The sequence below is a fragment of the Kogia breviceps genome, chromosome 20, assembly GCF_026419965.1.
Source record: "Kogia breviceps isolate mKogBre1 chromosome 20, mKogBre1 haplotype 1, whole genome shotgun sequence".
NCBI lineage: Eukaryota > Metazoa > Chordata > Mammalia > Artiodactyla > Physeteridae > Kogia > Kogia breviceps.
The window spans coordinates 5,811,700-5,826,655 of record NC_081329.1 but is presented as its reverse complement, the minus strand read 5'-3'; the positions used below and the strand labels follow the sequence as shown (position 1 = coordinate 5,826,655).

General features: G+C 50.8%; 1 protein-coding gene across 1 annotated transcript; it reads left to right on the top strand.

The window, feature by feature from the left end:
- Positions 1 to 724: 724 nt before the first annotated feature.
- Positions 725 to 12,754, top strand: DEFB1 (defensin beta 1). The gene is made up of 2 exons (XM_059049490.2): positions 725 to 909; positions 12,500 to 12,754. Exons 1-2 carry the CDS (start codon positions 849 to 851, stop codon positions 12,646 to 12,648), a joined length of 210 nt encoding a protein of 69 aa, XP_058905473.1. The 5' UTR covers positions 725 to 848; the 3' UTR covers positions 12,649 to 12,754.
- Positions 12,755 to 14,956: the final 2,202 nt, after the last annotated feature.

Here is a 14,956-nt window from a genome sequence, read left to right as displayed (position 1 = left end):
GTATAACACCAAGAGTGAACCCGAATGTCAGCTCCAGACTTTGGGTGACAATGACGTGTCAGTGGAGGCTCATTTACTGTAACACATGTACCATCTGGTGAGGGCTGTAGGTAGCGGGCAGGGCTGCGGGCTGGGGACCTCTCTGTACCTTCCCCTCAATTTTGCCGTGCACTTAAAACTGCTCTAAAAAAATTGTCTTGATTAAAAAAAAATTCAGTGATAAAAGAGGGCCATAGATTAAAAAGCATTTCAGAGATATCTTAATTTTAAAGAAACCCAGAAGCTCAAAAGGCTAGTATTAGTCAACCTTGGGCCCGATGAAAATTCCATCCCTAAAGGTTAAAAGAACGGGCTCGGCGTTTATAAGGGAAGAGGGTGAAGTCTGGGGTCTCATCAGCTAAAGGGCCTGACACCGGATGGCAGCCGGGCAGCCACCAGGCTCAGCGCCTCCCCGGGGCCGCCTCTCGGGGCTCCCTGAGCCATCCCAGCGAGAGGGGTTCTAGCAGGAGCTCCTGTTCTGGGAACGCCAGCTGAACTGCCCAGCTGAGACTCAACACAGAACCAGAGGACTGCCTCCATGCCTGCAGGCCGAGAGCTGGGTTCAGCTGCAGCCAGACAGAGAAAAGTGTGTCCACGTGACTCCCGGCTGACTCAGGGCTTGCCGTGAAGGGTTATTTTTTAGAATTTCACTCTGGGGATTGCGACACCACCCTTCAGATCGGTCTGGGCGATTGTGCAATACCCTAGCCCTATAAATACAGTGACACTGCAGCTGCTGGAAGCCTCTGAGAGCTCAGCCTCCAAGGAGCCTCTGCCCGCCCCGGAGATCCGGGCCACCTGCCGCCACCATGAGGGTCCTCTACCCGCTGCTGCTGACTCTCGGCCTCCTCTTTGCGCAGCTGGCCACAGGTGAGCTGGGGACCTGCTGCAGTGCCCGCCCCGGGGCTGGGACCGGGGGCTGAGTCTAAGCACAGCGGCCCCTGGGTCCCCGGACGGAGCATCAGGAAGGCATCCCCGAGGCCGAGCGGCCTGCCAGGGGGAAGCAGCCTACTGAGGCTGCAGGGCCGGGGCCACCCCGGCGGCTATAGGAGCAAGCCTGCCTGCCTGGGGCATCTCCAGGCTGATTCTCCCAGGTGCCTGAGCGCAGCTGGGCTGCAGGAGGGCCAGACTCCCGTCTCTCTGTCTGTCCCTTAGGGCTCCCTTCCCTCTGCACTTGGCAGGGATGTGAGGCCAGCGCCAGGCAGCTCCCAGCACCCCCCAGCCCTGTCTTTGTCTCGGGCATCCTGAAAGTATCCTGTGGGGAAGGCGATCACCTACTCCATCTGCAGAACGGCTCCTCACCCTGAGAGGTCAGGGTCCGAGCCAGCCGAGAGGCGCAGGCTGCCACCCCATCTCTCCCCAGGTACCGGGGTGGGCTCTCCCAGGTGCCCTGCTGCAAGCAGATGCCTCCCGCCCCGCCCACAAGACCAGCTCAGCTGGAATCCTTGACTCACCTGCGTGCAGGCAGTCAGAGATCCACCTTCCTTGAGAAATCCGTTCACATCCTCCAGGGTGGGCCATTCCCCGGTGCAGAGCGGGGGAGCTCTGTGCCAGGCCCGGCTCCCCTGGGTCAAGGCAGCAGAGCCCCTGACGTAAGAGGAGGTGAGATTCTTCTGGCAGAATCGGGGACACATTTTATCCCAGCCCCGTCGCTCACTCACTAAGTGAACTCGAGCAAGTCACACATTCTGGGTTCTAGTTTCCACATCTGCAAACTGAGCGTTCTGTGGCAGGTGGCTCTAAAAGTGTTAGAGCTCTGGGATTCTCTGACAGACCCACCGTGCTTTTCTCCAGGCCATCACTTTGGTGTGCAGACGCGCCTAGTCTGCCCCAGGGGTGCCTCAGTGTTCCCCTGGGACAACCGGGCTCAGGAGCATTCCAACGCAGCGTTTTAAGGTTTCCAGTCGGAATGCATAAGAGAGGTGGAGAAACTGAGTGAGCTGCAACCTTGTTTTCTCAAAAGAATAGAAGATACCAGTGCATGCCCCGCGGTCAGCGTCCCTGCTGTTTTATCACACTCATCTCATTGCATGTGTGTTCGTACTGAGTAGCTGTGCAAAATCTCTTACTGCAGCTCAGGTCACACTCAAGAGGCTTGAAAGTCACTCTGTGAACGTGAAGAGTTCTTCTCAGTCTGTGACATCTAAGTATGATTATGAGCATCTCATCCAAAGTATAGAAAATGAAAGTGTTTCCAGGGGTGTGCAGGAGCAGCTAAACTTACTGATCACTCCTTATAGAAATATCAGCTAACACTGGAGCACCAAGTGCACGCAGGATTAGCTCAGATACTGTCCTCTGACGACAGGCAGGCCCTGTCTGGACAGAACCATCAGCGAATGGCTTCTCAGGGTGGGGACCGGGACCCTCAGGACCAGTTGCTGGCAAGAGCAGCACCCACCCTCCACCTCCCAGCTGGAGCCGGGAGGCCGCGAGGAGCCGAGGTCCTTGCAGGGCAAGCACCACGTCTGCGGTGCCTCTACTGTCCCAAGACGTCTGCATCTTAAAAGAGGGCCACAGGCAAGGGCAAACTCGACACAAGTGTTTTCTGGGGGATGTCGTGCTGTCTGGCTGTTGTTATCTGGGTGGGGAGGAAGAGCCCCAAGTGTCTTCCGCGTTGGGACACACAGGCGCCCCCAGCCTGTGTCCCCCGGGCCGCGGTGCAGGCAGCTCTCACCTCCTCTCTCTGCTTTAGCCTCAGGCGCCGGTGGCGGTTCTGGTCATTGCGTCCTCACTGCTGTGCAGTGGTTGTCACAGCTGCTGCAGCTGCCCCTGCCGTACCCACCCTGCCCGGGGGCCGCCCCGACGGATGCACGGTTGTGGGGTTACTGCAGGGAGGGAGCGGGGGCTGCTCAGCAACACTGAGCCCCCCGCATGGGTCAGTTCACTCCTTTCCTGGAAGAGCCCTTAGACCTGGTCACTTCACAGGCGGGGAAATCGAGGCCCACGTGACCCGGGGGAACCAGTGTTCTGTGGTCACTGCCGGAGACCCTAAGACTTGACGTTCTCTTTAGCAGTTTTCATCTCTGTCAGAAAAACAAAAAAAAAAAAACAAAAACGGGTTGCCCACTTTTATCTTATTCAAATGGTTTTTCTGTGAATGCAGAACGATGTCACAGTGACAAGGCGACCCAGGTCCCTGCATCAGCTGGATGGGACCCCAGCCGAGGTGCTGAGAAATCAAGACAGGTTGGCGTTGTTCTCTCACTGATTCAAGGAGTGTTTGGTTAAGAGCTGCTGTGGGCAGGTGTTGCCCAGGAACAGGGGATGTGCCAGGAAACACAGCCCTGGGTCTCATCTCTACACATTCCAGAAATAGAGCGGGACAAGAAAACCGATTAGATAATTACTTAACTAATGGCAGCCGCGTTGTGAAATGCTGTTAAGTGCAGGATGCTGGGAGAACGCGTGACAGTGAGAGCTGACCTGGTCTTGAGGGAGCTAAGGGACAGGAAATTGGAAGTCATTTTGGTGTTCATGATAGTTTCAGAAAAATATTTCTTTTAATTTCCTCCCAACATTTAAAAGTCAGGATATGCCACCAAAAAAAAAAAAAAAAAAGAAGAAGAAGAAAGAAAGAAAATCTGATTTTTATCTTCTCTTTGTTTACAATTTTTAAAAGTTTTAAAACTTTTTATTTTATATTGGGGTACAGTTGATTAACAATGTTGTGTTAGCTTCAGGTGCACAGCAAGGTGATTCAGTTATACATCTACGTGTATCTATTCTTTTTCAAATTCTTTTCCCATTTAGGTTGTTACATAATATGGGGCAGAGCTCCCTGTGCTACACAGTAGGTCCTTCCTGGTTGGCCAGTGTAAATACAGCAGTGTGTACGTGTTATCTTCTCTTAAAAACACAAAAGACGCGGCAACGTTCCTACACGGCAACAGTGAGCTGCAACTAAACAGCGGCTGTGCCTCCGGACGGGACCCCCTCCCCATGTCACTGCAGACCCCACCAGTCCCTAATGCCTCACCTCAGCCCGCTCCACAGATTTGTGTTACCCGCCTGGCTGCAGGGAGCAACTGGATTTGCAGCCCTGAATTAACTAGACCAGGGAAAGGAGAGAAGTCAGGACAAACCAGACGGAAAGGATAGCTGGTGTGAAAGCCTAGAGATGAAGAGAAATAAAACCGTTTGCTTTTGGTTTAGTTCTCCCAGTGCCCCCGTGGGCGGGGAGGAAGACTCATTATCCCCATTTCCTGGGGAAATGACAATAATGAAGCCACATGACTGGTAGCAGACCAGGGACGCGCAGGCCCTCAGCTTCAACGCTGCAGGCCGCTCAAGGCACAGAGGAGCCAGGGTGGTGATGCGGGCGCAGATCCAGTGAGGCCCGAGGCGGCAGGGCACGCATCTGGGTGCGAGCGGGCCCCAGGGGGTTTTAAACCTGCGCGTGACAGAAGCAGGAACGGCTTTTTTAAGAGACCGGTTTGCTGGGCTTCCCTGGTGGCGCAGCGGTTAACAATCCGCCTGCCAAGGCCGGGGACGCGGGTTCGAGTCCTGGTCCGGGAAGATCCCACATGCCGTGGAGCAACGAAGCCCGTGCGCCACAACTACTGAGCCTGCGCTCTAGAGCCCACGAGCCACAACTACTGAGCCTGTGCTCTAGAGCCTGCGAGCCACAACTACTGAGCCTGTGTGCCTAGATCCCATGCTCTGCAACAAGAGAAGCCACCGCATTGAGAAGTCTGTGCACCACAATGAAGAGTAGCCCCCGCTCGCCGTAACTAGAGAAAGCCCGCGCGCAGCAATGAAGACCCAATGCAGCCAAAAATAAACAAATAAATAAATTTTTTTTAAAAAAGAGACTGGTTAGCTGCCACGTGGAGGTTGATCAGAGGAGAGGAAAGTAGATACGAGGGGACAGCAAGGACGTTCTTCCTGTAAACAGGGCCCACAGCTGCGCTTTTGCCAGGGTGATTGGCAAGTTAAGCAAAATTAATGCCGCTGATGGAGTCACGGCCCAATCCTCAGTCCCCTTCTTTCCTTTCCCTCCGGACACGGATACCACGTGCATTCCCGGGGGTCTGGGCCTCTGTTTCCCCCCCTTTAAAGTGACGGATGAGGCGAAACAAGTCCCAGCCCAACGTCCTGTGACCCTGGATCTCCACCTGGCCTTGCTCACACCTGAGTGTCTCACCCGAAGCCTAAGCCTCACCCTGGCCTGCTGGCCCGAATTCCTTCCACCTCTCAGAACTCTGGCAGCAGCACCAGGAATGTGCCCGCTATGGCCTCGGATCCCATCCAGAAAAACCCACTCCCCGGTGCCTCAGACACAAGCCCCTGATTCCTACGAAGCAGACCTGACAGAGGCGCCCGATTAGCAACGCAGGGGAAACAGTCATCCTCAGAAACGCCGGTCACACGGCACCGGCTAAGGCACTTCATAGTGCCGCAAGCAACTCCGAAAACATCTCACCAAGTGTCCCCAGCATCTGCATCCGTCATGCAGGGACGACTCTTATCCCCACGTTAGAGATGGTTTTTGCAGGGAATCTCAGAGAGGCTGACTTTTCAAATACTCAGCCCGCGAATACCAACGACTCGAATTCAGCTCTGACTCGAACTCCTATGTTCTTTTCCCACACCTCCCAAAGACCTCTGGATATGTCACCAGCAAATCGATTTATCCTAAGGATAATCTAGATGGAAGTGACTTCAAGCTTTCGTGAAATTAACAGGAGGCACTGCTGGCCAGTGGCCAGTGGTCAGTGGCCAGCAAGCGTTTCTAGGAAAAGGGAGGTCATGGGTGACCCGTCTGTGGAAGAGGGCCCCTGAGTTTTCGTGTGGTTTGGAGTTCTGTTATTTGTTTTGCAGGAGCGGCTTGTATATATCTGCTTTCTTCCCCAGATAGCTTGAAAAGATCCACAGAGGTGAAGGCCGACCCTCTCTGGCCTCCACTGGCTTCCTGAGCCACCAGCACCTCTCCTAAGTGGACAAGCTGCCTCTATTTTAATGTCCCCAATGGGAGGGGACCCACTCACTCGTGGGCAGCCCTTCCCCTGGCACACTGCCAGCCAGCCCCCTTGCCCTGACTTGGGAAAGAGCCCAGCTGCCTCGCCCAGGCCCACGTTCCGAGACGACCCGTCTCACGTCGCTTCCCACGGACAAGTCCCTTTATGCATCACCACAGGCGTGGGACTCCACGGCCAGCACTGGCAGATCTAGATTGTGCTCTCTGGCTCCTGCAGATCTGTGTCTGTGTCTGTTCCTCTCACATCCCAGATCCATGTGTCCCGTCAACCCCGTTCTGGCTCCTGCCTTTCTCCACGCCTGCGCTTTTCTGCTGCTTATGCAGTGCAGTCCTCCAGGGCAGGGGGTAGGGGTCCCGGCAGGGGTGGAGCTCAGGCCTCTTCTTCTCCAAAACCCTTGCCATTTTGGCACTTCACTCCTCTTTAGCCTGGTGGTCTTTTAGTACCAGAAATTTATATTTCAGTCAAAAGCTCCCCAATTTTCCCTCCTGACATTGTTCCGAAACTTCACTCGCACCTCCGACCGTACACTGTCGATCCAACTTCAGGGGAGAGTGCCGGGGGACGGGGTCCGCTGCCCGTGGCCTGAGGACCACCCTTCCAGCCTCAGAGCTCCCCGCTCCCGTGTCTCTGAAAGGCTCTTTAAGAAGTTTATTTTCGTGGCTCTTTTATATAAAGTCCAAAGATCCCCCTATGTTTTTCCAATGTATCTTCTTCTCTGTAGACTTTTTCACCTGCCCTTCTCCTTGAACCTCCACCATCTGACCTGCACAGGCCCTGTCCCATCTCGGCAGCACTGACAGCCGTCCATGCCCCCGAGGCAGACTGATTTCCTGATGACTCTGCCACGGTCAGGCCTCTCCTGTGTTCACTGCCACGAACATTCTTCCTCTCATTTTCTTCTGGGACTGACCCATCGGTACTTATTTTCTAGTTAATTTCCTGCTACTTAATCACAATAGCCCTTCACTCAGCAGACATCTATGATCACAGTTGACTTAAAAAACAGTTGGTGTTGTAGTTGCACTTGGGTGCGATTATTAAGAGTCCAGCTACAATTGGCCTAGTAACTGTGTCGCGTTTGAGTCTCTCTTTTTGCCGCAAGCACGGCAGCTGGTACAAGCCTGCTCTCCTCGCAGGCCTGCACCCTTCAAGCCTTCTCATCCTTCATTCTCACCTACAAGCGAGTTCCCTCTTTTCCATGTTCCTCTGGTTCTTGGTGCTCCAGAGGCCGCCACATGACGTGTTGGACTGTATTTCTCAGACCAGCTGAATAAGGACCAAGATAAGAATAAGCGCAAGTCTAGAGACGTACTATCACTCTCGGCAAAGGGGCGGAGAAGAGCGGGGCGGTGAGTTATCCAAGGAGCTTGCATGCCCGGGGAGTGGACGCAACGGGCCGAGGCGGTGATGGAACAGGGTGTAGGCCGCTGCCCATAGCACAGGAGGCCCACAGTGCTAGGAACACACAGAAGACCTTTGCAAAAGCAACTCTTCATTTTTTTAATTTTTAATTGTAAAATATAACATGTATCCAGAAAAGTACATAAAAGTTGAATGTATAAGTTAATGAATTATTATAAAACAAGCACTCCGGTAACCACAGTGTGAGTCAACAACTAGAACTTGGCCAGCACCTAAGAGCCTCTCCGCCAGGCTTCTCACTCACAAATCCCTCCTTGCCCCAAAAGCAATCATCACCTGACTTTTAGGGTCATAACTGCCCATATTTCTTATAGTTTTACCATGTTAACATTCATGCTGAATAACATAGCTTGGCTCGTGCATACGTTTCAACTGACTACGTGTCAAGAGGTGGCGGCATTGCTGGGTCGTGGCATGTGCTCACACTACTGGATTTTAATGAATAATATGCCCAACTCTTCTCCAAAAGTGTACACGTCAATTTACACTCCCACAACCAATGAATGAAAGTGTCTGTTCTTCCATATCCATGTCAACACTTGATAACGTCAATCGTTTTACAACTTCGGCCAGCTGGTGAGGGTGGTGGCATAGCATTGGCAATTTAACTCGCATTTCCCTGCTAAATAGTAACTTGAGCACTCTTGTGTGTAATTACTGGCCACTTGCACATCTTTTGGGAAGTACCTATTTGTCTTCTGCCCGTAGTTTCTATCAGATTATCTGTCTTTTTTTTTTTTTTTTGCGGTATGCGGGCCTCTCACTGCTGCGGCCCCTCCCGCTGCGGAGCACAGGCTCCGGACGCGCAGGCCCGGCGGCCATGGCCCACAGGCCCAGCCTCTCCGCGGCACGTGGGATCCTCCCGGACCAGGGCACGAACCCGTGTCCCCCGCATCGGCAGGCGGACTCTCAACCACTGCGCCACCAGGGAAGCCCTATCTGTCTTTTCTTAATGATTTGTAGTTGTTCTTTATATATTCTGCATAGAAGCTCTTTGTTGGTTGTAAGTATTAGGAATATCTTCTCCTACCTTGTGCCTTAATTTTTCACTCTCTTAATGGAAACTTTCCTTAAGCAGAGGTTTTCCACATTATTTTAATGTGGTTAAATGTGCCGTATCTTTTCCTTTAGGGTTAGTGCTTTTGTACCTTAAGAAATCTTTTTTTTTACCCCAAAGGCACAAAGAAAGCGTTCAGTGCTGTCTTCTGGGGGCTTTTACTGTTTTTCCTTTTACCTTTAGGCTTATAACCATCTGGCAGTGGTTTTTAGTGTGCATGTATGGTCCGAGCTAAGGGTAAATGGGTTTTTTTTTCCACTATGAATATCCCATTGACCCAGAACCAACCACTGAGAAGACCATTTTTCTCCACTGTTCTGCTGAGCCACTGTTGTTCTACTTCAACTCTCCATATATGCATGTATCTCTTTCTGCTGTCCTACTTATGTATTTGTCTGCCCTTATATCCTCACCACACTAATTACAGTGGCTCTGTAATTAGTCTCAAAATCCAGTAAAGCAAATTCTCCCGCCTTCTTTTCTATGACTGTCTTGGCTAGTTTTGGTCCTTGGAATTTCCATATATATTTTAGAATCAGCTCATCAAGTTTCACTGAAAGAATCTCTTGGGATTTTATGGTACTGGGTTAAATCTGCAGCTTAATTTGGGGAAAATTAACATTTTAAAAATAATCCTCCAATGCTTAAACATAGTATTTCTACTTATTTAGGGCCTCTTTAAATTCAAAAAAATACTGTATTCTTTATAGATAGAGGTATTGCACATAATTTCTTAGATTTATAACGAGGCATATTTTATGCTCTTCTATATGGTGTTTTTATTTTACTTCCTTTTTTTCTGTTGGTTGCTAATATACAGAAGTAAAATTCCTTTTTTCCTCTTTTCTTTTTTGTATGTTGATCTCAGCAAATGTGCTAAATTTGCTTGTTCATTCCTTTTGGATTGCCTACATATAATCATAAGGTCTGCAAACAGAGACAATTTTTTTTCTTCCTTTCCAACCCTTGTACCTTTGGTTTATTTTTTTTTTCAATCTTATCCCCCTGGCCGGTAAGTACTTCAGGTTCACTGTGGAATGGTAATGACAATAGCCGTTACTCTGGTCTGATTGCCAATCTCACGGAATGTTTTCAATACTTGACCATTAAGTGTACTGTATGTTGTAGGCTTCTGTAGGTACTCTTGCTGAGGGAAGTTTCCTCCAGTTTCTTATTTGCTAGGAGCTTTTTTTTTTTTTTTATCATGAATCAATGTTGATTTTTTTTCCAATATCTTTCTGCAGCTATTAAGATAATCTAATCATTGGCTGATTAGATTATGGGAACATTTACTCTCCCTGGGACTCAGTTTCCCTGTCTCTAAGTTAGGAGAAAATGATACATTCCTTGGAGGATTAAATGCAACCATAAACGGGTTAGCTCCCCACCAAAGGAAAGACGGCCGGTTTCAGAATCTTAGAAATGGATGAGATCATCGTCTCCTCAATTTTAAATGTGAGAAGCTGGGGCTCAGAAAGTCTGAGTGCTTTGCTAAAAATCACGCAAATCCATTCTAGAACAAGGAATGTAACCAAAGTACCCTGACGTTGAATATGCTGCTATTTCTTTGGGGTCCTATAATGTACTAGATCCTCAAAGATAAGGCCAGACGTGAGTTCCTGCTGAGTGTGGTGACACCATAATTCACTAGCAGAGAGGCGGAGTGAGAACTCGAAGCAGTCATGGGACTGACCTCCGGCCCTGGCTCTGCCTGTGGCCAACTGCACGCCCTGGGGGCATCGCCAGACCTCAGCTTCCTCATCTAGGGAGAGAATCACAGAGAGGCTGAAGGAGATGAGCTCTGAGGTCCATCTGGGCTCTAAAAAGCCACAGTTAGTTGTATTTGGGTCTCCTCTGTTTATCCAACAAAGGGAAGGGTAAATATAACATTAAATATACATATATTTAACTGTTGGTATAAATACACACACACACATACCAACAACAACAAGAAAAAGAAAGTGTAGACCTTCTGATTTCAAAGGGCTTCCACATTTATTAGCTTCATCCATCTTCCTAATAACGATCACTTGGAGAACATTACTGAAGGAAGGATTCAGTCTTGCAGCAGGGCTTGGACTGAGTATCTTCCCAGCTCTGACATCTTCCAGTGAAGAGCAACAAAAGCTGGAACTGGAGATTTAGAGAGTCTAGCTGACTATGGTCTTACTGGAGGTCGATATTGTGGTGAGGCTTTTATAAACCTGGAACAATCTTGAACAGCGCCGGCAGGAATCAATACAATGTATAGAAAGAATACAGGCTGGAGATCAGGAGACTGTGTTTTGTGTGAGCAACTGAGTGGCCTTGGCCTAAGATGCTTCCCTGGGACGGTGGGACCAGCATGTCTCTCAATGCCCTGCCATCTCCATGGCAACACAGTCCAATGAGATGTTCCGTGATGGTGGAAATATTCTACCGCTGCATGGTCCAATGCAGTAACCACTAGCCACGTGTGGCCATCAGGCACTTGCAATGTGGGTGATGTAGTTTCGATTAATTAAAATATAAATCACCACACGTGGCTGGTGGCCACCACATTGCACAGCACAGCTCTGTAGTGAACAAAATGAGATGGAGCCTCTTTTGCTCTTGGTAGATGGGACACTTCTAAGGTATTTTGTGTTTATGCCGGGCCTCAAAGTTAAGGAAGTCTATCCATGAAATGAACGCATCCAGAGGAGAATGAACAGGGTTGTGAAGTGTCTGGAAACTGGACACTGAGAAAAATGAGAAAAAGAAGACTTTTGAGGCAGTAGAATGACTGAAAATGGGACAGCCTTCTGAAAGAGCGATTAGACTTGTCTGTATAAAGCAGGAAAAGCACCACCAGCTGGAAGTTACTGAGAGGACAGTTTCCATCAGTATGGAAACCACGTGTGCAGCTGGCAGAGATTAGAATGCCTGTCTCCCAGGGTGACAATGGCCTGCTGCATTAGTCACCGAGGTCTGCTCTATGTGGGCGGCTTAAACAACAGACGCTTATTTCTCACAGCTCTGGATGGTGGAAGTTCAAGATCAAGGTGTTGGTTTGGTTTCTCCGGACGCCTCTCTCCTCGGCTGACAGAGGGCCGCCTTCTGTCCTCACGTGGCCTTTCCTCTCTGTGCTCACATATCACTCGTGTCCCTTTGTGCGTCCAAATAAGGACACTATTGATCAGTGATCGCCCATATACCTCATTTAACTGCAGTTGGCTCTTTAAAGGCCCCATCTCCAAATACAGTCACATTCTGAGGTCCTCGGGGGCTTAGGGCGTCAACTATGAATTGGGGGGGGGCGGGGACATTGTGGGGGGTGGTTTCAGGCCATAACACCTGGCAACAGAGAGACACAAAACAATGGCTAGATAGCCACCTGCCAGGGGTATCAGGGGGCAGCTTTTTCTGTTGGATACAGTGGAAGTCGAGTCTAGAGGTCTTCAAATTACGAGATTCTGTGACGGGGAGGAAGACAAAATAAATTCCAACTGGGAAAATGATGAAAGCTTTATAGAGTAGCTATAATTTTAACCTGACATTAAAGGATCACAGATTGCAGCAGACACGGCGATGGGGGGAGGGGGGCAGAGATTCAAGCTGCAGGGAATGATGTAACCAAACAGCGCAGGAGTAAAAGGAAAGTTCAGGAATGCTCCTGGAATTAGAAAGATGCTTCCGCATTTCTGAAACAGAGGGTGGCCACGGTACAGAGTGGTCGAATACCTATTAGGGGACTAACGTGAATTCCCTGCACACCAAAGCTCCCTGGGCAGGAGAAAGACCTCTCAGAACCCAGCTGTTCATCCCTGGCTTTTGTTTGGCCACCGCTGGCACAGACCTCGGACGGAGGGGTCTCTTTAGATGCCTTATTTCACGAGCAGCCTCCCAGATCAGCTGAGCGCAAAGCTCTTGGAAGGGACACCCCCGTGACGTGCTTTGCAAAGGGTTGTCTGTTCTGCTTTCACCGAGTCCCTGTGGCTGCAAGCCGGGAGTCTGACGTGCTCTCTTTCCCTTCTCATAGGTGTTAACCTGCTTACGGGTCTCGGCCAGAGGTCCGACCACTACATATGTGTCAAGAAAGGGGGGACCTGCAACTTCTCCCCCTGTCCGCTCTTCCGCAGGATCGAAGGCACCTGTTACAGTGGAAAAGCCAAGTGCTGCATCCGCTGACTCTGGGCTAGAGCATGGCAGGGGACCCAGGAGCCAAGTGAAGTACTTGTTCCTGTTGTCTGAATAAAAGAAGGTTTTCAGGAGGCATACGTCCTTCAGACCCGAACGAGTCTTGTGTCTCCTTTTAGAAGAGGTTCAGAAGGTATGAAGGTCAGAAGGGCAGACAGGCTGGCCCCCGAAGCCTGTCCAGGATGGGACTGGGGGGTGCTGACCACGCTGTGACCCGTTTCCCTGGCACTGTGTTTCATCACCAGCTCTACACCTGAGGGACGCAGGGGGTCCACGTGAGACTCAGGACGCCTGATGACGAGACGACACAGCTTCAGGCCTCCCTGTGTCCCAGCGGAAGTTCACCCCCGATTCCGCGGTCTCAGCTGCCTGCCCCTCTGCAGAGGCCACAACCGCTGCCCCTTCTCCTCCCCGGGCCGGGGGCAGTGGGTTGTGGGTTGGTTAACCCCTCAGCACCTGGGAACCTTCGCTGGGACCGTAAAGCTATTCCTATTTCACTCTGTAGGCCTAATAGTAGGGTTCCCGGGTGACCATTCTCCACTCCAGCACAATCCCACGGTCCGTTTACACGTCACTTAGGAAAACATCCTGTACGACCACTACCCCTGCCTTTCATCATTTGTGCACCATCAGGCCTGTAGACACCCACTGATGGGGAATGAGAGAGCTGCCTTCCCTTTTCTCCAATAAATTTCTTACAACTCCTGATGAAACGCGTGCTTCTCTCCTCTCCTTCATCAGGCAACAGCAATTCCACATTCCACTTTGATAATTTACAAGCACAAATAAAAATCAAACATTATAAAAACTTTGGGGGACTTCCCTAGCGGTCCAGTGGTTGGGACTCCCTGCTTTCACTGCCCCAGGCCCAGGTTCAATCCCTGGTCAAGGAACTAAGATCCTGCAAGCCACGCGGCACAGCCCGCCCCCCCTCAAAAAAAAAATTTGCCCCCATCCCCCAGTGATGGATTTAGACGCCACACCCCTCTTTTGTGAGGCAAAGGCAGAGGAGATGCCATCATGCTGTGGACATCAACCGCTGCTCGGGCGTTCTCTGTAACATGAACACGGCCAAGTGTTCATTACAGGGCGTCCAGGCCTCCCCCTTCTCCTGAAAAGCTAAGAAATAATCTGTTGACTTTAAAAAAATATTCACAACCTAAAAGTTGAGAGTTATGTTTTATTTGCCGGGGAAGTTTAGGACTTCAAGCATGCAGGAGGCAGCACCTCAAGTAACCCTGAGAGAACTGCTCCCGGGAAGCGAGGGGGGAGCCAGGTTGTACAGAAGTTTTGCAACAAAGGGCAGGTAGTCAGGAACGCCAGAAGATTCTTGTTAATTAAAGAAAACCAGATACCCCAAGTTACGGAATTTAACGCAGCGCTTTTCTATGTACGGGAAGATGCAGGGGTCTGGGCTCACTGAGATCATTCCTTTGACGCGCACCTCAGCTCTCTGGGGCCAGTACCCCGCGTGTCTCCACCCTGAATTTCCTCAGGGCCCACGGTTGGGGGTGGCTGCAGTGTGATGGCGGCCAGACGGCAGGCGTTCTTTCCTTCCTGAGCTCCCGCAGGGCTCACCGGCTCACCCTCGGCCGTGCTTGCAATCGCTGAGGACTGTGACATCCTCCGATTACTGATATGGCAGCCAATATTCCACTTATCCCCAGCCACAAAGAGGTCACTGACCATCTCGGGAAGGTGGTGGCATCACATCAATAGCCCTGTCACCGGAGACTACAGGCTCAGACCACAAAGACTAGCAGGGTTCTTGCAGCCCTTCCCAGCCCAACAGCATTCGGCCCCAGGACTTGCATTCCTCATGGCGCAGCGAGTTTTAAAGGAGTTCTCCCATCTCCTCTCCGCCTTCTCTCCTCCACCCAAATCTCCTCGGAGCTTTTGCACTCACCTACACCTGTGTGCCCTGTGTCACCCTCCTTTGGTGAAGCTGGAACGCAAAAGGTATTGCCTGAACCAGCCTGCAGGGAAGGTGGCTTTGAAGTTAAGGGGGGCGGTACCTGGGGCTGTCTACAAGGCACTTCACTCCCGAATGACTGAAAGGCCCAGTTTCATGGTTCCTATTATAGCATCTGTCTAGACGAAGAGGAAGTATGGATTTGAGTAAGCTGTACATACAGACCCAGATGCAACCCTTTATTACCGTGGCTGTCATTAAGGAATTGCTGAATCACGTACATTCAGAGTCACTAAACACGCCGACAGCTCTGAGTGGGAAAAGCGTCCACTGGAGGAGATCGGCGTTGCCTGGATGCTGTTTTAAGGACGCCCTCCCCTCTTAATT